Source organism: Cebus imitator, unplaced genomic scaffold (assembly GCF_001604975.1).
Source record: "Cebus imitator isolate Cc_AM_T3 unplaced genomic scaffold, Cebus_imitator-1.0 Scaffold266, whole genome shotgun sequence".
NCBI classification, from domain to species: domain Eukaryota; kingdom Metazoa; phylum Chordata; class Mammalia; order Primates; family Cebidae; genus Cebus; species Cebus imitator.
In genome coordinates this window covers 2,259,440-2,281,245 of record NW_016107581.1, presented here as the reverse complement: position 1 = coordinate 2,281,245, position 21,806 = coordinate 2,259,440, and the positions used below count along the sequence as shown (strand labels likewise).

Below are 21,806 nucleotides of genomic sequence, written 5' to 3'. Positions count from 1 at the left end.
TGGTGGCAGACACCTGTAATCCCAGCTACTCAGGAGGCTGAGGCACGAGAAATGCTTGAACCCGAGAGGTGGAGGCTGCAGATCACGCCATTGCACTCCAGCCTGGGAGATGGAGTGAGACTGTCTTAAACAAACAAAAAAGCCTGGGCATGGTGGCTCAGGCCTGTAATCCCAGCACTTTGGGAGGCAGAAGTGGGTGGGCAGATCACCTGAGGTCAGCAGTTGAAGACCAGCCTGGCCAACACAGTGAAACCCCATCTCTATGAAAAATACAAAAATTAGCTGGGTATGGTGGCAGGTGCCTGTAATTCCAGCTACTCAGGAGGCTGAGGGAGGAGAATTGCTTGAACCTGGGAGGCGAAGGTTGCAGTGAGCTGAGATCACTTCACTGCACTTACAACCTGGGTGACAGAGCGAGACTCTGTCTCAAAAAAAAAAAAAAAAAAAAGATTTATACGTGTTCTTTTTTTGAGATGGAGTCTTGGTCCACCTCCCTGGCTCAAGGTATTCTGCTTCAGCCTCCTGAGTAGCTGGGATTACAGGTGTGAACCATCACATCCATCTATTTTTTAAAAACTTTTAGTAGAGTTAGGATTTCACCATGTTGGCCCGTTTTGTCTCAAAACTCCTGACCTCAAGTGATCTGTCCACCTCTGCCTCCCAAAGTGCTGGGATTATAGGCATGGGCCACCGTGCCCAGGCCTTTAGTTTCTAGTTTAAATGAGAATAACCCTTCCCAAAACTAAGCTGCTTTTGTAAAGCTAATGAAAGGCCATCAGGTTAGGAGGTTGAGAGGAGCCTGAATTCTGCAAGGTCTAGAGGTGGATTAATACAAAAATTAGCCGTGCGTGGTAGGGCGTGCCTGTCATCTCGGGTACTAGGGAGGCTGAGGCAGAATTGCTTGAATTCTGGGTTGCAGTGAGCCGAGATCGTGCCACTGCACTCCAGCCTGGCAACACAGAGAAACCTGGCCTCAATAACAACAAAAAAGTAAAAATGAGACGTAGAGGCTGGGTGCAGTAGTGCAGGTTCATGTCTGTAATCCCAGTACTTTCGGAGGCTGAGGTGGGTGGATCATGAGGTCAAGAGTTTGAGACCAGCCTGGTCAACATAGTGAAACCCCGTCTCTACTAAAAATACCAAGAAAATTAGCTGTGTATGGTGGTGCTCCCCTGTAGTCCCAGCTACTCAGGATGATGAGGCAGGAGATTCACTTGAACCCCAGGGGTTGGAGGTTGCAGTGAGCCGAGATCGAGCCAGTGCATTCCAGCCTGGGTGACAGAGTGAGACTCCATCTCAAAAAAAAACAGGTATGGGGTTTGTATGGGTTTCCAAAGAGTATTCTAAAAGGGGAAAAGTTTGATAAACATAAAAAAAAAAAAAAAAAAAAAAAAAATTAGAGGTAGATGATTAGTCATTATTCTAGAGGTCACAAGATATGCAATTTCCCCAATTACTTCTGCAGATAACATCACTAATGTTAGAAACAGATGCTAGGTGCTGCAAAGAAAAATTAACACTGAGACAAAGAATCTTTCAGCAACACAAATTTTACTTCCTGAACTGCAGGAAGGGTACCCTCACTAGCCATCTTGCCACAAGAGTATAATGAACAAATGAAAAGCAGACAAATTGATCCATTACGAATTTCGGGTCGTCCTTACTGCTGTGTCTGATCTCCATTGGTTGGAGCCAGACCTCACAATTTAAACTAAAACCCGAATGGCTAACAACTTAAAACTTTTTCAAACAAGTAAAAGCAGTGGAGAGCTGGGACGTGCCTGTGAGCACGTCCAGCACAGGTATCCTGGATAAAGTACAAGGACATAGAATGTACTACGTGCCTGTAAGCATGGCATGTCTAACAGCTACATAGGATAGGGCTTAACAAAAAGTTATTAGCACACTTATTCTTTTAGTTTTTTCTTTTAAAAGATGGAGTTTCACCACGATGGCCAGACTGGTTTTGAACTCCTGACCTCAGGTGATCCAACCACCTCGGCCTCCCAAAGTGCTAGGATTATAGGCATGAGCCACCACGCCCGGCCAGCACACTTATTTTTTAACAGTAAAGAGAACTTTAAAGAGGAAATTTTCTACTTCCCACAGTAGGAACCTAAGATCAGTAGTGATGGGGTTTCTCCATGTTGACCAGGCTGCTCTTGAACCCCCAACCTCAGGCAATCTACCTGCCTCAGCCTCCCAAAGTACTGGGATTCAGGCGTGAGCCACCCCACCTGGCCTGAGGTGCTTTGTTTTATGCTCTTCTCTCCCCAGCTACCTCAGGTACCTGTAGGTAGGATGCTATCAGTTTCTGACACACACACACAGACGCTGCTTGCTACAAATCAAAAGGCTTTATTCCTTACATAAACCCACACTTAGAAAAAATAAATAGTTAAATTATAGGCAAACCAGTTGGTCTTAGCCACGCCTCCCACTGAGGTCCAGGGGACCTAGACAGGAAGGGGAGGGTGTGGCCACAGCTTGGCTCAAGGGCGTGGTCTGAACTGGGGATGAAGGGACAGAGGAGGAAGGCAAGGTCTCGGTGAGGGCAGGGATGGGGGCTAAAGGTGGGTTCCTGAGGCGTGCCCAGGCTCTGGCCCGGGCAGCAGGGGTGAGGCAGGGACTCAGCAACTCCTGGGCCTGGGCAATGCGGCGTGCAAAGCGGCTGCGATCCCGGGCAAGCTGCTCCCAGGGGCCCTGGCGGGCGGCGTGGGCTGGCCCTGCCCAGACAGCCAGCAGATGGACGGTGACCTTCTCAGAGAAGTGTACCTGGGGGCAGACATGGGGACACAGAGAGGATATGCACACAGCCATGGGAATCCGGATGGGGAGGGTGGGGAAGAGAGAGAAGCAAACAAAAATTAGTTACACAAAAATGCTTTCTATCTGGCTAGTCACCTCCCTGTCACTGTCACAGGAGTCTCTGTCTGACTCACTGAGGGCAGAGGTGGTTTCCTGGGGCTGCCATGAGCCACAGCTGCTCCCTCCTCCCCCAGGGACCTGGCCTCTTACAAGGGATTGCATGACAGCATACACAGCCCTCCCTATGGAGGTCACATGCAACCTTCTGCAACTACAGGGACCCAGGAGTCTCAGCCTCCAGCCCCGCTTCTCTCTAAGACTCAAGAATCTGGACTCTCAGCACCCACCTTTCTGGCCTTTAAGGGAGTCTCAGGGTCCAGATCTCGGGTCGATGATTCTGGGTGCTTGAGCCGCCTCTGCAGTCGGATGGGTATCCTAGGAGGAGCCCAGGGAGGCGGTGGCTTCTCTCCGGGTACATAGATGGCCACTCGGAAGGGGCAGGGCTCAGCTTCTCCCCAGTACTCAGTAGCTTCCTCTTCCTCTGTCTTCTTCCCAGGTTGATATACCCAGTCCCTGAAGCGGGCACTCTGGGCTGGGTGGGATGGATGTGGGGTTGACTCAGTTTCTCCCACAGCTGCTTCTGAATCATCTTCTGTATCCTCACTGTCCGCATCCTCATCTTCCTCCTCTGTGTCCTCTCCTGGCTGATACACCCAGGCCTTCAAGAAACTACTCGCAGGGGGTGTGGAAGCAGAAGTCTCAGCCTCTCCCTCATCCTCAGCTGATCCCGTATCACTGTCGTCATCTTCCTCCTCCTCTGTGTCCTCTCCTGGACGATACACCCAGGCCTTCAAGAAAGCACTTGTAGGGGGTGTGGAGGCGGAGGCGGAAGTCTCAGCTTCTCCCTCATACTCAGCTGATCCTGTATCACTGTCCTCATCTTCCGCCTTCTCTTCCTCTGTGTCCTCTCCTGGCTGATACACCCAGGGCTTCAAGAAGGTACCTGTCGTAGGAGTGGAAGAGGAACCCTCAGCGTCTCCCTCTTCATCTGATCCAGAGTCACTGTCCTCATCTTCTTCCTCAACTTCCTCTTCCTCTGTGTCCTCTCCTGGCTGATACACCCAGGCCTTCAGGAAGGCACTTGTGGCAGGGATGCAGGGAGGATCAGCTCCTCCATCCTTCTCAGCTGCCCCCAAAGCCTTGACCTCACCTTCCTCTTCATCACTGGGTTGGCACCGCCAGGCCCTGAGCTGGGGCCTCTGAGCTGGGGCTGAGGAGTGTGGCCCTGGGGCAGCTTTTCCTTTCCCAGCTTCTTCGTGTGCCTTTTCCTTCTTCTCCTTGGACGCCTCTCCTGAATGATACTCCCAGGCAGTGGGGTAAGAGCCTGAAGCTGGGGGTGACACGGGGGTCTCCCTGGCTCCTTGACTTTTTTCTGTTCTTCTGTTGTCCTCCGTGGCTTGATTCTCTTCTTCCCCTGGGCAAGACACCCAAGTGCTGGGCTTGGATCCTGGAGACAGGGCGGAAGTAGAGGTTCTGCAAGCTTCTTTCTTTGCAGCTTCTTCACCATCCTCCTCCTCGACTGCTGAACAACACTCCTGGTGTGACGGAGGATAAGAGAACCTGTTGACTTCCTCATCTTCAGCAACTCCCTCTTCCTCGGCTTTCTCCTCCCCTGGCTTCTTATCAGAACCTTGCAGGGTCCTTATCAGAAGGCTGGGAGACAGGGGAACACGCTGGCCATCTGCAAATTGACTTCCCTGCCCTCTAAGGACACTGGTTGCTTCTTGCTCACTATTCTTACCATCGTCATCATCTGAAAGTCCCCAGGCTTCAGGAAGGGAAGTGCTGGTTTTCAGGCCCAGCTCTTCTCTGTCCCCTTCAGGGCATCCACTGTCTTCAGCCTTCTCTTCAGACCATCTGCCCCAAGGGGTAGGGGGGGTTGTCAGAGGAGTCTTAGCTTCTCCCTCCAGGCCAGCTTCTGCTCCTTTTACTGCTTCTACCAGCCAGGGCTCTGGAGGTCCCGGGCCCCTCAGGCGGCTCCAGGCCCGGCTGAGGAAGCCCATCACTGGGGACAGGAGGAAGAACGGGTGGGCATCCCTCCAGCGGGTAGCCTGATGGGGTGCTTGGCCTGGGGCCATGTGTCTGGGCTGGAAAAGGGGAGGAAAAAAACAAAGTTTAGGGGCCATTAAGGAGATGGCATTCGGGCATGACTATGAGTCATAGCAACAAAAATAGTAACACAACTACTGTCAACAGCAACGTGAGCCTCTGCTCCAAATTCCTTTCTGACCTCAGCCACTCCCCTCTCTGTCCCTTGGCTCCATTCTCTTTCATCATTCAAGAGCCAGGAATCTGAGCTCCTAGTTCTTCCTTAGATCCAAGGTTCCAAGCCCCCAGCCTCCTCTATGCTCAGACGCAGAAATCCCAGTTCCAAGAACAAGTCTTTTACTTGCTTCCCTTGGGGATAAGGTCATAGTCCCTAGCTCGCCCATCCTGCTGAAGATTGACAAGTCAAACCCCCCCACCCTCCTCTCTTGGAGACTCAAACATTCTGACCCGACCCCCCACTTGCCAGATGATTCCTTCAAGAGGGACCCAAGAATCTGACTTCCAGATCAGGCTCAGGACTCCAGGCTCCCAACCCCTTCTCCTTCTTAAATCCGTGCCCCCAGCCCCGTGGGGACCCAGGCGTTCCGACTCCTTACTCACCGGCTGGGGACTGCGCGTCACCCGGGGGGTAGGAGCGCCGGCTCGGGCTGCCAGAAGCGATCACAGGTCCGGACGGCTAGGAAGGCCAGCGCGTTCATCTCACCCTCAGGCGTTGGGGTTCTGGGAACTCAGAGTATCTACGGCTGCCTCAAGCGCGGGGGCGACAAGCGGGCGCAGGGTCGAGCTGCGTCTAGCATGTGATCAACAATCGGGGTGGGAACCAACGCAATGCAAGCGGAAGGCGTCCGCGAAGCTTTTATAGTCTACCTCACCGTGCGTGCTGACGTCACGGGGAGAGGCGTGGTTTCGAGACCACACCCCGAAGGGTGGGAAGTGAAAGGAAGACAGCACTTCTCGCGGAGATTCCAACCTTTGTGACGTCACGGCGGAGTTTCCGATCGTGACCACGCCTCCCAAATAAGCGAACTGTCAATCAAATGCGTGGTCCTGCTTCAGCAGCGGGCCAGTTCTCTTAGCTCAGGGCAGCTGCCTTCCCACCTCAATTTATTTATCTATTTATTAATTATTTTTTTGAGAAGGGATTTTTTTCAACATGTTGGCCAAGCTGAACTACTGACCTCAGGTGATCCCCGGTCCCCCCCTCCCCCCCGCCCCTCCTCGGCCTCCCAAAGTGCTGTGATTACAGACGTGGGTCACCGCTCCAGGCCTAATTATTTATTTATTATTATTTTTTAGACAAAGTCTCTCTCTGTCACCCAGGCTGCAGTGCAATGTCGCGATCTTGGCTCACTGCAACTTCCTCCTCCCAGGTTCAAGCCATTCTCCCGCCTCAGCATCCCCAAGAAGCTGGGGTTACAGGCATGTACCACCACGCCCAGCTAATTTTTTTTTTTTGAGATGGAGTTTCGCTCTTGTTGCCCAGGCTGGAGTGCAATGGTGCAATCTCGGCTCACTGAAACCTCCGTGATTCTCCCAGGTTCAAGCGATTCTCCTGCCTCAGCCTCCCGAGTGGCTGGGATTACAGGCATGCACCACAATGCCTGGCTAATTTTGTATCTTTAGTAGAGACGAGGTTTCTCCATGCTGGTAAGGCTGGTCTTGAACTCCCGACCTCAGGTGATCCGCCTGCCTCGGCCTCCTAAAGTGCTGGGATTACTGGTGTCAGCCACCTCGTCCGCCCAGTTTTTGGTATTTTTAGTAGAGATGGGTTTCACCATGTTGCCCAGGCTGGCCTTGAACTCTCGACCTCAGGTGATCCACCCACCTTGGCCTCCCAAAGTGCTAGGATTACAGGCGTGAGCCATCATGCCCAGCCTATTTATTTATTTTTTAAGACGGAGTGTTGCTCTGTCACCCAGGCTGGAGTTGGAGTTCAGTATCATCATCTCAGCTCACTGCAACCTCAACCTCCGGGGTTCGAGTGATTCTCCTGCCTCAGCCTCTCGAGTAACTGGGATTACAGGCGTGGGCCACAATGCCCGGCTAATTTTTCTATTTTTAGTAGAGACAGTGTTTCGCCAGGTTGACCAGGCTGGTCTCAAACTCCTAACCTCAGGTGATCTGCCCCCCCTTGGTTTCCCAAGGTGCTGGGATTACTGGTGTGAGCCACTGCGCCCAGTTTCCCACCCCAATTTGGCCAGCAGGCCCCACCTAGAGTCTCCCATTTTCACATCCGATCGGTTTCCTCTCCAAGTGTGAGGGTGTCATTGTTCCCATTTCACAGATGGGGAAACAGGCTTAGAAATGAAGCCAGTTGACCAAGATGGTCCACAGCAGGGTCCAGATTCTTTGCAAATGAGAACAAGGATGTAAGCACTATAAGATCAGGCACTCTGCAGGGCTCACTGCTTTTTTTTTTTTTTTTAGTTAATTTTCTCAATAGAGACAGGGTCTCCCTATGATGCCCAGGCTGGTCTTAAACTCCTGGTCTCAAGTGATCCTCCGGCCTTGGCCTGCCCAAAGAGCCTGGGCAGCACTCTGCCTGTGATTTGGAGGCTTCTGCTCCAAATTCCAGGCCCGGGGTTACAGTTCCAGCCCCCCAGCTCTCCTCCCCTACCTACGGGTGCATAATCGTGTTTTCCTTTGAGACAGAGTCTCGCTCTGGCACCCAGGCAGGAGTGTAGTGGTGCGATCTCAGCTCCCTGCAGCCTCTGCCTCCCGGGTTCAAGCGATTCTCCTGCCTCAGACTCTTGAGTAGCTGGGATTACAGGCACCCACTGTAAGGTTTATTCTCTGTAAGGTTTATTGCCGAGTTTAAAATGAGGAAACTGAGGCCTGCATGAGAACAATTAGACGCTAATTTATTCGGCTCCCGGACGAGATTCTACGGTTCAGGGAAAGGGGGCCAGAGAAGTCACTCCTGACTCCTCGCAGGCCTAGGGTTATATAGGGAGGGAAGACGCTCTGATTGGCTGTGGAGAAACAGGATGTGACGTAGCAAGCTGCTATAGGTAGGTAGGAGGGATTTCCGGTGAGCAGGCTGGATAGGGTAATGCGCTATTGGGCAGGTTTGGGCGGGGCTTCTTTTAAATTTTGGCGGGGTTTTCCAACGGCGGGCTAGGTGCCGATTGCAGAGTTTAGTGTTGAGGGCAGAGGTGGGCGTGGGGAAGCTAGATGCTGAGTGAAGATTCTGGTGACGTGATTTTCAGGCGTGGAGAGGGATGGGTGTGTCCGAGCTCCCGGGGAGGCAACCGGCCTTACACCCACCACCACACCTGGCTTTGTATTTTTAGTAGAGACGGGGTTTCGCCATGTTGGCCAGGCTGGTCTTGAACTCCTGACCTCAGGCGATCCACCCGCTTCAGCCTCCCAAAGTGCTGGGATTACAGGTGTGAGCCTCGGCACCCAGCCCAGGTGCATAATCTTGTTCCTCAAAATATACTAAGGAACCATGTCTCCCCCCTGAGGGAGTTGTCCTCAGTCTAGAAGAGAACTGTCACCCGGATCTGAGGTGGAGATTTGGAACTCTCCTTTTCACCCTGCCCTGCTGGGACCACCCCGTTTTCTCCCTAGAGGACATGGACAAACCATCCCTGGCCCCATCCAATCACAGCCACGCTTCCAGATCCCCAGTTCATTCACAACTCAGGAGTCCTGACTCCTCCTCGGGCCTTCTCCGGCACCCAGGAGACTGGATCCCTAACCCAGACGCTCCAGGGCTTTGGAAGTCTGTGTCCCCACCCCTTGCAAGACACAAGCGCCTTCCCTTTAGGACACCAGCGGCCCAGGCCCCCAACCACAGCAAACCCACGGGGGCCAAGGAGTGCAGGCCTCAGGTGCGGCTCTCCAAACACTGCGAAGTCCCAGCCTTGGTCCTTAGGGGACCCGGGAATTGGGGGGCCCATAGCGCCTCCCCTCAGCTGTGGGGGCAGCTGAGCCAGGGGTCAGGCTGTAGTGGGGAGGCCAGAAGGGGCGGGGACTGCCGGGATTGGGAGGGGACAACGGCAGCGTGGGCGGCTGGCAGAGGCAGGGAAAGACCAGCAGAGAGGAAAGAGAAACTGGGAGAGGGAGGAAGGGAGAAAGTGAGAAGGGAAATCGGAAAGAGAAAGGGGAGGAAACGGCAGACGTGGAGAGCCGGAGAGAGAGAGAAAGAGGAAGAGACTGGGTGTGAGGGAGAGAGGAAACGGGGTGACAGAGAGATAGAGAGAGAGAGAGAGGGCGAATGAAGGAGAGACTTAAGGAAGAGACCCTGTGAGTCTGGCAATAAAAGATTTGGACAGAAACAGATTGGAGAGAGAGAGAGGGAGGGAGAGAATGAGTGAGAGAGAGACTGGAAGAGACAGAGATCAGCGAGAGACACAGAGGGTGGGACTGGGGAGAGACAGAGTGTAAAGGAAGAGAGAGAGAGAGACAGAGAGCCCATAAGAGACGGGAGACAGAAGCAAAAAGTGCGAGTGAGCAGGTGAAGAGAGATCTAGCACGATGAGAGACAGCCGCTAAGAGACAAAGGAGGCGGGAGACTGCCTGGGTGCCCCTTGCCCCTGTCATCGGGACCCCAGAGCTGGGTAAGTTCCCTGGCTGCGCTGGGAGGGGCTCTCTGGGTGCACATTCCTGGTGCTGCACGACTTGGCTTGGGGAATTGGCAGGGATGGTTTGGGGGTGCGTGTGGGAGGGCGGGAGACAGGTAGCTGGGGACAGCAGGAAGGAGGCAGGGAATGGGGGGGTCCTTAAGCACAGAGAGGGTCAAATTCCTGTCCTGAGTCCAGTGGGCAGGAATAAAGGAGCCCCTATTCTCCTGCCTGGGCTGCAGACAGCTGCCCCCTCCCACAGCTGCCAGGGCCGCCTACCTCTCTTGGCATCACTCTTGGTATGTGGTCACGGGCCATGGCCTCCCCCAGCCCCCCAGTCCCGAAACAACAGGCTCTTTCTCCTCAGCCTCCTCCGACTTCCAAGCCCCTGACCCCATCTCTGTCCTGCACCCGTCACTGCAGAGACACAGCCCCTTTCTTTCTCTCCCCCAGCCCTCGATGGAGGGGAGCCGACCTCGCAGCAGCCTGAGCCTGGCCAGCAGCGCTTCCACCATCTCCTCACTCAACAGCCTGAGCCCCAAGGTTCGAGCTTCCTGGCGGGGATGGGGAGGAAGGTGGGGCCCCGGGCCGCCCATCCCTCTGTCTCCCCAAGGACTCTGGTTAAGGACAAGGATCCTTAGCAACCGGGTCTGCCAGACATAGCAAGGTCCCGAATCGCCTACCAGCCACAGCTAGGAATTCAGAGGCACTCCCAGCTCTGTCCCCACCCCTTGTGTTTTCCTAATTCTAAACCAGAGTAACAACCCCCTTTGACCCTGGTTGCTAACATAAAGCCACTCCTCAGCTGTGAGGCCCCTCGAGTTCTCAGAAGTAGTGGCTGCTCTTGATTAGTGCTAGAACTTGCTGTCCTATCTCTCGCCATCCAATCTACCCACTAAAGAAATCCTGTAAGGAGGGCCAGGCACCGTGGCTCACGCTTGTAATCCCAGCAATTTGGGGGGGCCGAGGCGGGTGGATCCTGAGGTCAGGAGTTCAAGACCAGCCTGGCCAACATGGTGAAACGCCGTCTCCACTATACAAAAATTAGCTGGGCATGGTGGTACGTGCCTGTAATCCCAACTACTCAGGAGGCTGAGGCAGGAGAACTGCTTGAACCTGGGAGGCGGAGGTTGCAGTGAGCCGAGATGGCACCACTGCACTCAAGCCTGGGCAACAGAGTGAGACTCCATCTCAAAAAAAAAAAAAAAAAAAAGGCCGGGTGTGGTGGTTCATGCCTGTCATCCCAGCACTTTGGGTGACTGAGGCGGGCGGATCACCCAAGGTCAGGAGTTTGAGACCAGCCTGGCCAACACTGTGAAACCGTGTCTCTAAAAAAGAAAAGGAAAAAAAGAAATCCTATAAGGAAAGACCTTCTCTGACAATAAGACCCAAGGGGCCCTCAGATACTTGTATCCCAGCCCAAAGCGTAGGGATGACACTCATTTCTTTTTCCTTCTGCCATTCCACTCATTTTATTTCCCAAGTTGAGAGCCCATAGATTTGATCTCAGCCTTGGTCAGTATCACTGCTTCCAGGGAAGGGCATATAGTGGGGACCTGGCTGAGGCTGTCTGAGACATCTGGGTGCGTTGGGAGGCGTGGCCCCATCCCCGGAGGATGGAGGGATTTGAGGATTCCTCTCCTTGGACTTGGTTGCTAAGGGGTGTGACCGCAGGGCACTAAGGCATCCTTCGATTTACCAGGATTCATCACTGGTGAATTCATCAGCATGAGAGTTCTCCCTGATTATGGGGACCTCCCAGCCCGTAGTCCTAGTTCAGATCCCCAAGGCCCTCCTTTGGAAGTACCTCCCAATTCTGATCTCCAAACTCAGCCCCCACCTTGACCTTTTTCTTTCTTTCTTTTTTTTTTTTAAATGGAGTCTCGCTCTGTGGCCCAGGCTGGAGTGCGGTGGCACAATCTTGGCTCACTGCAACCTCTGATTCCTGTGTTTAAGAGATTCTTGTGCCTCAGCCTCCTGAGTAGCTGGGACTATGAACACACACTACTGCGCCTGGCTAATTTTTATATTTTGAGTAGAAACGGGGGTTTCACCATGTTGGCCAGGCTGGCCTCAAACTCCTGGCCTCATGTGATCCTCCTGCCTCAGCCTCCCAAAGTGCTGGGATTACAGGCATGAGCCACAGTGCCCGGCTGGTCCTTGACCCATTTCTCAGGGCAGCCAAGTGAGAACTACAGTTGCCTGTGTTCCCCTCACCGCCTCCCGGGCCCATCCTAGGCTCTCCCTGTTCACTCTGTTCCCTTCTCTCCTCAGAAGCCCACCCGGCCAGTAAACAAGGTCCATGCCTTTGGGAAGAGGGGCAATGCGCTGAGGAGGGACCCCAACCTGCCCGTGCACATCCGCGGCTGGCTTCACAAGCAGGTGGGGTCAGTGGGAGAAGGAAAAGGACACTCGTGTCTGTGCCCCTGGCTGTCCTCTGTCTCTCTCCTTCCAAGTCCCCAAATAGGCTTTCTTTTTCTTGCTATCACTGCCCCTCCCCTTATTCTGTCATTGTTTCATTCGTTTGATGAAAGAATGGCTGTAGTCCCAGATACTCGGGAAGCTGAGGCAGGAAAATTGCTTGAACCTGGGAGGCGGAGGTTGCAGTGAGCTGAGATCGCAGTGGTGAGATCTCGACTCACTGCAACCCCTGCCCCTGGGGTTCAAGCGATTCTTCTGCCTCAGCCTCCCAACTAGTTGGGTTTACAGGCATGACTAGCTAATTTTTGTATTTCAGTAGAGACAGGGTTTTACCATGTTGGCCAGAGTGGTCTCAAACTGCTGACCTTAAATGATCCACCTGCTTCAGCCTTCTAAAATGCTTGGATTACAGGTGTGAGCCACCACATCTGGCTATTTCTTGACAACTTCTTTTTTTTTTTTTGGATGGAGTCTCGCTCTGTCGCCAGGCTGGAGTGCAGCTGTGTCATCTCAGCTCACTGCAACCTCCGCCTCCCAGATTCAAGCAATTCTCCTGCCTCAGCTTCCTGAGTAGCTGGGACTACAGGCATGTGTCACCACGCCCAGCTAATCTTTGTATTTTTGATTTGTCTGTAATCCCAGCTACTCGGGAGGCTGAGTCAGAAGAATCCTTTGAATCTGGGAGGCGGAGGTTTTGGTCGGCCAAGATCACAACATTGCATTCCAGCCTGGGCAACAAAAGAGAAACTCCATCCCAAAAAAAAAAAACGAAAAGAAAATTAAGATAGTGGGGGAGGCCAGACGCAGTGGCTCATGCCTGTAATCCCAGCACTTTGGGAGGCCAAAGTGGGTGGATCACTTGAGGTCAGGAGTTCAAGACCAGCCTGGCCAACATGGTGAAACCCATCTCTACTAAAAATACTAAACCCATCTCTACTAAAATAGCCAGGTGTGGTGGTGTGTGTCTGTAATCCCAGCTACTCAGGAGGCTGAGGCAGGAGAATCACTTGAACCTATGAGGAGGAGGTTGCAGTGAGCCAAGATCATGCCATTGCACTCCACCTTGAGCTACAGAACCAGGCTCTGTCTCAAACAAAAAACAAAAAATAAAGAAAAGAAAGTGGGGGAGGTAACAGTAGATCTCAGGTTCAAGTGTGTCCAGAATCTATGTGAGCTCAGCCACCACACTTGTAACAGAAGTAGGGCTTCTGTTCTATTCTACTGTGTTCAGAGAGTTTCCAGCTCTTCAGCTGATCCCCTCCAATGCCCCCAACATCTGTCTCTGTCTTTTCTTGCTCTCTGGATCTTTCTCCTGTGCCTCCACCCCACTCCCAGGCTCAAGTGATCCTCCCTCCTCAGCCTTTGGAGTAGCTAGGACTACAGGCACACTGCACCATGCTAATTTTTGCATTTTTAGTAGAGATGGAGTTTCACCATGTTGCCCAAGCTGTTTTCAAACTCCTGGAATGGAGTGATCTGCCCGCCTCGGCCTCTCAATGTGCTGGGATTACAGGCGTGAGCCATTGCGCCCAGCCTCATCCCACTCCGTTGATCCGCCATCTATGTCTCTGTTCTGCTCCCTCCAAGTTCATTTCTGTCCCCATTGTCAGTGCCTTCATCTCCTTTTTCTGTTTCCTTGACTCAGGCCCCTCATCCCATCTCTCTCCCCAGGACAGCTCGGGGCTCCGTCTATGGAAACGCCGCTGGTTTGTCCTCTCCGGCCACTGCCTCTTTTATTACAAGGGTCAGTGGCTGGCTGGCTTGGGTGGGAGGGCCCCCCAGCTGCCCTTCTCTCTAGCCTCTTGGCCTCCCAATCCCTGTGTGATCCTTGACCCTAGCCCCTCTTTGCAGACAGCCGCGAGGAGAGCGTCCTGGGCAGCGTCCTGCTCCCCAGCTACAATATTAGGCCAGATGGGCCGGGAGCCCCCCGAGGGCGGCGCTTCACCTTCACCGTGAGTCCCTCCATCCGTGTTGTGTCCCAAGTGATGGGAACGGGAGATGAGGGCGGGTAGATATCTGTGGAGGAAACTCCAAGTCCCAACAAGCACTGGAGAATCCATTACTGGAGATTAAAAGTCTTCACAGGGGTCCATCACATCCTCCTGTTTTTTTGTTTTGTTTTGTTGTTGTTTTTTGAGACAGAGTCTCACTTTGTCACCCAGGCTGGAGTGCAATGGGATGATTTTGGCTCATTGCAATCTCTGGCTCCTGAGTTCAAGCGATTCTCTTGCCTCAGCCTCCAGAGTAGCTGGGATTACAGGTGCACGCCACCATGCCTGGCTAATTTTTGTATTTTTAGTACAGACGGGGTTTCACCATGTTGGCCAGGCTGGTCTTGAACTCCTGACCTCAGGTGACCCAACCCTCCTCTGCCTCCCAAAGTGCTGGGATTACAGGAGTGAGCCACCATGCCTGGCCAGTTTTTCTTTTGTTTTCTTTCTCTCTTCTCCTCCTTTCTTTCTCTTTCTCATTTCTCTCCTTTCTTTCTCTTTCTTTCTTTCTCCTTTTCTTTCTTTCCTCTCTCTCTCTCTCTCTCTCTGTCACTCTCTCTCTCTCTCGTCTTTCCATTCTGGCTCTATCACCCAGGCCCGAGTGCAGTGAGGCAAACTACAGTCTTCCTCTCTCAGCCCCCCGAGTAACAGGTGCATGGCTACTTTTTTGATTTATTATTTTTTTTTTTTTAGAGACAGGAGCGGTCTCACTATGCTGACCAGGCTGGTGTCCAACGATCCTCCTGCCTCGGTCTCCCAAAGCACTAAGTTTATGGGAGTCAACCACTATCCGCCCTGTCCTCCTTTTCACAAGGAGTCCGGATTCCAAGCCCTCTCTTCCCGCAGGCAGAGCATCCGGGCATGAGGACCTACGTTTTGGCCGCTGACACCTTAGAAGACCTGCGGGGCTGGCTACGGGCGCTGGGCCGGGCCTCCCGAGCGGAGGGGGACGACTTGTGAGTAGAGGCCCAGGCCATGCTCCTGATCCTGCACCTCCACCCTGGGTCAGTCTAATCATCCCAACTCCTCCCCTTTGAGGCCCTGCCCCCTTGAGTGTCCAATCACCAGTCTTCTAGCCAAGCTGCAGCCTCCCGGGAACGTCAGCTCTTCCAATCAGCAAAAGTCTTTCTCCCTTAAGCTCCGCCCACCATCTTGTCCGTCCCCGCCCCCAAGCTGACCTTTCAATCATGCACTTAGCTCTGCCCCAGGAATGATCAACATTCCACATTCTTTGATAGGCTCCTTCTGAAGTCTCCATACCCTGAGCTGCCGCCTGTTTAGGTGGCATTATTTAATGCCAGGTAAAAGATAGTGTCAGATTTTTAAAAAATGTCAGACTATCTCGTAGGCTCTGTCATGGCCTGCGTCAATTATCAGGCTGGAAACTGGACTCTCTGGCTGAGTCTATCCCATATTCCGGGGCATTGGGTCCAGCGACCCGGATAGACATTGTGGCCTGGTGCGCAGATCAGTTCCACACTGGAGTCCTCAGTTTCCCCATCTGCAAAAGAGGGATGATGATTTATAGGGCACAACTTCCCTTTTTTTGGGTGCATCCTTGTATTCTCACCTGTGATAACAGAAAAAGGCTGTTATGAAGTTCAAAGGAGCGATATCTTTTCTGTGCCCACTCGCTAGTGGGCAACGCAGGTCACCCGCACGTCCCCAGCCTGGGGAGGGCCCTGGCGGCCCCGGTGGTCCCCCAGAGGTGAGCAGAGGGGAAGAGGGGCGCATCTCAGAATCACCGGAGGTGGCTCGACTCTCCAGAGGTCGTGGTAGACCCAGGCTGCTCACTCCCAGCCCCACAACCGACCTCCAGTCTGGACTCCAGATACGGAGGGCGAGGAGCCCCGAGTGAGTAGGGAGGACAGGGTTGGGGGCGTGGCCTAGGAGAAGGGCGGGGCCGGGAAGTGGTTGGGGGCGGGCCTTAGCGCTTTCCGCCTGAGTGCCTGAGTGTCTGTGACTTGCCGGGGCTCGCGTGGGGGTCACAACCTGTCGGGGAGAAAATTGAAGGGGAAGATGCCACAAAGCGGACATTATTGAGGATTTGGACGGTAGAGGAGAATTCTAACCCAGAGGGGACAGTAAGACACAGTGACTGAGGCATATCCTTGAGGTTAACTTGATGGAGAGGGCTCTAGTTGACTCAGTTCCCCGATTCTCTCCTTCCCACAGTCTGTTCACCCCACTCTCTCGCCCTCCCTCACCTCTCAGTCTCCCCCGTCCCCGTTCTGCTCCTGCGCGGCGACCCCCTGCCCCCTCAGGAGACACAGCACGGCCTCACACCCCGCTGAGTCGCATCGATGTCCGGCCTCCTCTGGATTGGAGCTCCCAACGCCAGACCCTCTCCCGGCCCCCCACTCCCCGCCGAGGACCTCCCTCTGAGGCTGGAGGAGGAAAGCCCCCCAGGAGTCCCCAGCACTGGAGTCAGGAACCCAGAACACAGGTGAGCAGAGAGGTGAGAAGGGGACTACATCTCCCATCGGGCTTCAGGGCTGTCTTTCCATATTCTCAAGGCCGTTGCTCCCCAGGCATCATGGGTATTGTAGTTCCTAATGATCTCCGCCAGGCTCAGGTGAACGAGAATGAGAACTGTTATCTCCTATCCGGCGTCTGGGCTGTCTTTCTAGGCTGGTGTCCGGCCATTGCTCTTTTGTTTTTTCTTTTCTTTTCTTTTTTTTTTTTTTTTTTTTTTTGTTTTTTTTTTTTTTTTTTTTTTTTTTTTTTTGAGACGGAGTCTTGCTCTGTCGCCCAGGCTAGAGTGCAGTGGCACGATCTCGGCTCACTGCAACCTCTGCCTCCTGGGTTCAAGCGATTCTCCTGCCTCAGCCTCCCGAGTAGCTGGGATTACAGGCATCCACCTGTTGATTTTTGTATTTTTAGGAGAGACGAGGTTTCACCATGTTGGCCAAGCTGGTCTGGAACTCCTGACCTCAGGTGATCCTCTCAATTCACCCTCTAAAGTGCTAGGATTACAGACGTGAGCCACCGTACCCCACCCAGCCATTACTCTTTAAGCATCATGGGATCGCAGTCCAGGATACTCTATGCCAAGACAGTGCGGTGAGGGGTTTACATCTCCCTTGTGTTCTTAGCTTACTTTGCAAGTTGGTTGCCTGCTGTTTTCTCTGAGCATCATTGGACTGTAGCTCAGAATATCCATAGCTGACCACAAATCTGAGAATGAGAGTAGCAAATTCCATCATCCCCTTGGGCTGTTTTGCCAGGCCGGTGCCTTTATTATCACCCTCTGTGTCCCCACAGCTGGAGAGCAGGTAGTTGAGGAAGTTGAGAGGGCCCAATTCTGAACCTCAAAATATTTTCTAAAGCACCTAAATGATGGACACACCCACTCTACTATTTGTCACGAAGACATGCCAATTTCTTTTTCTTTTTCAAACAGAGTCTCGCTCTGTTGCCCAGGCTGGAGTGCAGTGGTGTGATCTCAGGTCACTGCAACCTTCACCTCCACTTGAACCTAAGGCAGGTGATTCAAGTGATTCTCCTGCCTTAGCCTCCAGAGTAGCTGGGACTACAGGTTCGTGCCACCATGCCCAGCTAATTTTTGTATTTTTAGAAGAGATGGGGTTTCATCATGTTAGCCAGGATAGTCTTGATCTCTTGACCTTGTGATCCTCCCGCCTCGGCCTCCCAAAGTGCTGGGATTACAGGCGTGAGCCACCAGACATGCCAGTTTCTTAGTGACAGGTGCCATGGCTCACGCCTGTAATCCCAGCACTCTGGGAGGCTGAGGCGGGTGGATCACTTGAGGTCAGGAGTTTGAGACCAGTCTGGCCAACATGGGGAAACACCATCTCTACTAAAAATACAAAAAAATTAGCTGGGTGTGGTGGTGGATGCCTATAATCCCAGCTACTCGGGAGTCTGAGGCAGGAGAATCTCGAACCAGGAGGCAGAGGTTGCAGTGAGCCAAGATAGCACCATTGTACTCCAGCCTGGGCAACAAAAGAGAAACTCCATCCCAAAAAAAAAAAACGAAAAGAAAATTAAGATAGTGGGGGAGGCCAGACGCAGTGGCTCATGCCTGTAATCCCAGCACTTTGGGAGGCCAAAGTGGGTGGATCACTTGAGGTCAGGAGTTCAAGACCAGCCTGGCCAACATGGTGAAACCCATCTCTACTAAAAATACTAAACCCATCTCTACTAAAATAGCCAGGTGTGGTGGTGTGTGTCTGTAATCCCAGCTACTCAGGAGGCTGAGGCAGGAGAATCACTTGAACCTATGAGGAGGAGGTTGCAGTGAGCCAAGATCATGCCATTGCACTCCACCTTGAGCTACAGAACCAGGCTCTGTCTCAAACAAAAAACAAAAAATAAAGAAAAGAAAGTGGGGGAGGTAACAGTAGATCTCAGGTTCAAGTGTGTCCAGAATCTATGTGAGCTCAGCCACCACACTTGTAACAGAAGTAGGGCTTCTGTTCTATTCTACTGTGTTCAGAGAGTTTCCAGCTCTTCAGCTGATCCCCTCCAATGCCCCCAACATCTGTCTCTGTCTTTTCTTGCTCTCTGGATCTTTCTCCTGTGCCTCCACCCCACTCCCAGGCTCAAGTGATCCTCCCTCCTCAGCCTTTGGAGTAGCTAGGACTACAGGCACACTGCACCATGCTAATTTTTGCATTTTTAGTAGAGATGGAGTTTCACCATGTTGCCCAAGCTGTTTTCAAACTCCTGGAATGGAGTGATCTGCCCGCCTCGGCCTCTCAATGTGCTGGGATTACAGGCGTGAGCCATTGCGCCCAGCCTCATCCCACTCCGTTGATCCGCCATCTATGTCTCTGTTCTGCTCCCTCCAAGTTCATTTCTGTCCCCATTGTCAGTGCCTTCATCTCCTTTTTCTGTTTCCTTGACTCAGGCCCCTCATCCCATCTCTCTCCCCAGGACAGCTCGGGGCTCCGTCTATGGAAACGCCGCTGGTTTGTCCTCTCCGGCCACTGCCTCTTTTATTACAAGGGTCAGTGGCTGGCTGGCTTGGGTGGGAGGGCCCCCCAGCTGCCCTTCTCTCTAGCCTCTTGGCCTCCCAATCCCTGTGTGATCCTTGACCCTAGCCCCTCTTTGCAGACAGCCGCGAGGAGAGCGTCCTGGGCAGCGTCCTGCTCCCCAGCTACAATATTAGGCCAGATGGGCCGGGAGCCCCCCGAGGGCGGCGCTTCACCTTCACCGTGAGTCCCTCCATCCGTGTTGTGTCCCAAGTGATGGGAACGGGAGATGAGGGCGGGTAGATATCTGTGGAGGAAACTCCAAGTCCCAACAAGCACTGGAGAATCCATTACTGGAGATTAAAAGTCTTCACAGGGGTCCATCACATCCTCCTGTTTTTTTGTTTTGTTTTGTTGTTGTTTTTTGAGACAGAGTCTCACTTTGTCACCCAGGCTGGAGTGCAATGGGATGATTTTGGCTCATTGCAATCTCTGGCTCCTGAGTTCAAGCGATTCTCTTGCCTCAGCCTCCAGAGTAGCTGGGATTACAGGTGCACGCCACCATGCCTGGCTAATTTTTGTATTTTTAGTACAGACGGGGTTTCACCATGTTGGCCAGGCTGGTCTTGAACTCCTGACCTCAGGTGACCCAACCCTCCTCTGCCTCCCAAAGTGCTGGGATTACAGGAGTGAGCCACCATGCCTGGCCAGTTTTTCTTTTGTTTTCTTTCTCTCTTCTCCTCCTTTCTTTCTCTTTCTCATTTCTCTCCTTTCTTTCTCTTTCTTTCTTTCTCCTTTTCTTTCTTTCCTCTCTCTCTCTCTCTCTCTCTGTCACTCTCTCTCTCTCTCGTCTTTCCATTCTGGCTCTATCACCCAGGCCCGAGTGCAGTGAGGCAAACTACAGTCTTCCTCTCTCAGCCCCCCGAGTAACAGGTGCATGGCTACTTTTTTGATTTATTATTTTTTTTTTTTTAGAGACAGGAGCGGTCTCACTATGCTGACCAGGCTGGTGTCCAACGATCCTCCTGCCTCGGTCTCCCAAAGCACTAAGTTTATGGGAGTCAACCACTATCCGCCCTGTCCTCCTTTTCACAAGGAGTCCGGATTCCAAGCCCTCTCTTCCCGCAGGCAGAGCATCCGGGCATGAGGACCTACGTTTTGGCCGCTGACACCTTAGAAGACCTGCGGGGCTGGCTACGGGCGCTGGGCCGGGCCTCCCGAGCGGAGGGGGACGACTTGTGAGTAGAGGCCCAGGCCATGCTCCTGATCCTGCACCTCCACCCTGGGTCAGTCTAATCATCCCAACTCCTCCCCTTTGAGGCCCTGCCCCCTTGAGTGTCCAATCACCAGTCTTCTAGCCAAGCTGCAGCCTCCCGGGAACGTCAGCTCTTCCAATCAGCAAAAGTCTTTCTCCCTTAAGCTCCGCCCACCATCTTGTCCGTCCCCGCCCCCAAGCTGACCTTTCAATCATGCACTTAGCTCTGCCCCAGGAATGATCAACATTCCACATTCTTTGATAGGCTCCTTCTGAAGTCTCCATACCCTGAGCTGCCGCCTGTTTAGGTGGCATTATTTAATGCCAGGTAAAAGATAGTGTCAGATTTTTAAAAAATGTCAGACTATCTCGTAGGCTCTGTCATGGCCTGCGTCAATTATCAGGCTGGAAACTGGACTCTCTGGCTGAGTCTATCCCATATTCCGGGGCATTGGGTCCAGCGACCCGGATAGACATTGTGGCCTGGTGCGCAGATCAGTTCCACACTGGAGTCCTCAGTTTCCCCATCTGCAAAAGAGGGATGATGATTTATAGGGCACAACTTCCCTTTTTTTGGGTGCATCCTTGTATTCTCACCTGTGATAACAGAAAAAGGCTGTTATGAAGTTCAAAGGAGCGATATCTTTTCTGTGCCCACTCGCTAGTGGGCAACGCAGGTCACCCGCACGTCCCCAGCCTGGGGAGGGCCCTGGCGGCCCCGGTGGTCCCCCAGAGGTGAGCAGAGGGGAAGAGGGGCGCATCTCAGAATCACCGGAGGTGGCTCGACTCTCCAGAGGTCGTGGTAGACCCAGGCTGCTCACTCCCAGCCCCACAACCGACCTCCAGTCTGGACTCCAGATACGGAGGGCGAGGAGCCCCGAGTGAGTAGGGAGGACAGGGTTGGGGGCGTGGCCTAGGAGAAGGGCGGGGCCGGGAAGTGGTTGGGGGCGGGCCTTAGCGCTTTCCGCCTGAGTGCCTGAGTGTCTGTGACTTGCCGGGGCTCGCGTGGGGGTCACAACCTGTCGGGGAGAAAATTGAAGGGGAAGATGCCACAAAGCGGACATTATTGAGGATTTGGACGGTAGAGGAGAATTCTAACCCAGAGGGGACAGTAAGACACAGTGACTGAGGCATATCCTTGAGGTTAACTTGATGGAGAGGGCTCTAGTTGACTCAGTTCCCCGATTCTCTCCTTCCCACAGTCTGTTCACCCCACTCTCTCGCCCTCCCTCACCTCTCAGTCTCCCCCGTCCCCGTTCTGCTCCTGCGCGGCGACCCCCTGCCCCCTCAGGAGACACAGCACGGCCTCACACCCCGCTGAGTCGCATCGATGTCCGGCCTCCTCTGGATTGGAGCTCCCAACGCCAGACCCTCTCCCGGCCCCCCACTCCCCGCCGAGGACCTCCCTCTGAGGCTGGAGGAGGAAAGCCCCCCAGGAGTCCCCAGCACTGGAGTCAGGAACCCAGAACACAGGTGAGCAGAGAGGTGAGAAGGGGACTACATCTCCCATCGGGCTTCAGGGCTGTCTTTCCATATTCTCAAGGCCGTTGCTCCCCAGGCATCATGGGTATTGTAGTTCCTAATGATCTCCGCCAGGCTCAGGTGAACGAGAATGAGAACTGTTATCTCCTATCCGGCGTCTGGGCTGTCTTTCTAGGCTGGTGTCCGGCCATTGCTCTTTTGTTTTTTCTTTTCTTTTCTTTTTTTTTTTTTTTTT

At 53.3% G+C, this 21,806-nt stretch overlaps 2 protein-coding genes and 2 long non-coding RNA genes across 11 annotated transcripts in view; 1 reads left to right on the top strand and 3 right to left on the bottom strand.

Moving 5' to 3' along the window:
- Positions 1–2,340: 2,340 nt before the first annotated feature.
- PPP1R15A (protein phosphatase 1 regulatory subunit 15A) lies at positions 2,341–5,773 on the bottom strand. 4 transcript variants are annotated; one of them, XM_017500500.2, is made up of 4 exons: positions 5,518–5,773; positions 3,887–4,955; positions 3,156–3,718; positions 2,341–2,775 (listed from the first exon to the last, which is right to left on the bottom strand). In XM_017500500.2, the coding sequence occupies exons 2-4, from the start codon at positions 4,944–4,946 to the stop codon at positions 2,425–2,427; spliced, it is 1,974 nt and encodes a 657-aa protein (XP_017355989.1). In that variant the 5' UTR covers positions 4,947–4,955; positions 5,518–5,773; the 3' UTR covers positions 2,341–2,424. The 4 variants fall into 4 exon arrangements, with proteins under 4 accessions (XP_017355989.1, XP_017355988.1, XP_017355990.1 ...); XM_017500499.2 differs by having other exon boundaries at positions 3,156–3,764; positions 3,897–4,955; XM_017500501.2 differs by having other exon boundaries at positions 3,156–3,589; positions 3,893–4,955; positions 5,518–5,772.
- A 3,915-nt stretch (positions 5,774–9,688) lies between these two features.
- PLEKHA4 (pleckstrin homology domain containing A4) overlaps positions 9,689–21,806 on the top strand; it is a 27,329-nt gene continuing 15,211 nt past the window's right edge. The window contains exons 1-8 of one of the 5 annotated variants that reach the window (XM_037728477.1): positions 9,689–9,784; positions 9,939–10,028; positions 11,760–11,867; positions 13,578–13,650; positions 13,758–13,858; positions 14,744–14,853; positions 15,536–15,751; positions 16,073–16,343. In XM_037728477.1, the coding sequence (XP_037584405.1) occupies positions 9,945–10,028; positions 11,760–11,867; positions 13,578–13,650; positions 13,758–13,858; positions 14,744–14,853; positions 15,536–15,751; positions 16,073–16,343 (963 nt within the window). In that variant the 5' untranslated portion in view covers positions 9,689–9,784; positions 9,939–9,944. Of the gene's footprint in view, positions 9,785–9,938; positions 10,029–11,759; positions 11,868–13,577; positions 13,651–13,757; positions 13,859–14,743; positions 14,854–15,535; positions 15,752–16,072; positions 16,344–18,780; positions 18,870–18,980; positions 19,078–19,962; positions 20,073–20,754; positions 20,971–21,057; positions 21,563–21,806 lie in introns of those variants that run through there. The other 4 variants (XM_037728475.1, XM_037728474.1, XM_017500492.2 and 1 more) reach the window with 4 other exon arrangements.
- Positions 15,170–15,805, bottom strand: LOC108283903. The gene is made up of 2 exons (XR_001817003.2): positions 15,711–15,805; positions 15,170–15,467 (listed from the first exon to the last, which is right to left on the bottom strand). It is a non-coding gene; the product is annotated as an uncharacterized LOC108283903 (long non-coding RNA).
- On the bottom strand, positions 20,389–21,019 carry LOC108283902. Its single transcript, XR_001817001.2, has 2 exons — positions 20,930–21,019; positions 20,389–20,686 (listed from the first exon to the last, which is right to left on the bottom strand). It is a non-coding gene; the product is annotated as an uncharacterized LOC108283902 (long non-coding RNA).

Excerpts from the sequence above, each read along its gene's own strand:
- PPP1R15A (XM_017500498.2), bottom strand. The coding sequence starts at position 4,946 with ATGGCCCCAGGCCAAGCACCCCATCAGGCTACCCGCTGGAGGGATGCC. Across the intron at positions 2,776-3,155 it reads CTCCCTTAAAGGCCAGAAAG|GTACACTTCTCTGAGAAGGT; the intron begins GTGGGTGCTGAG and ends GTCTGCCCCCAG.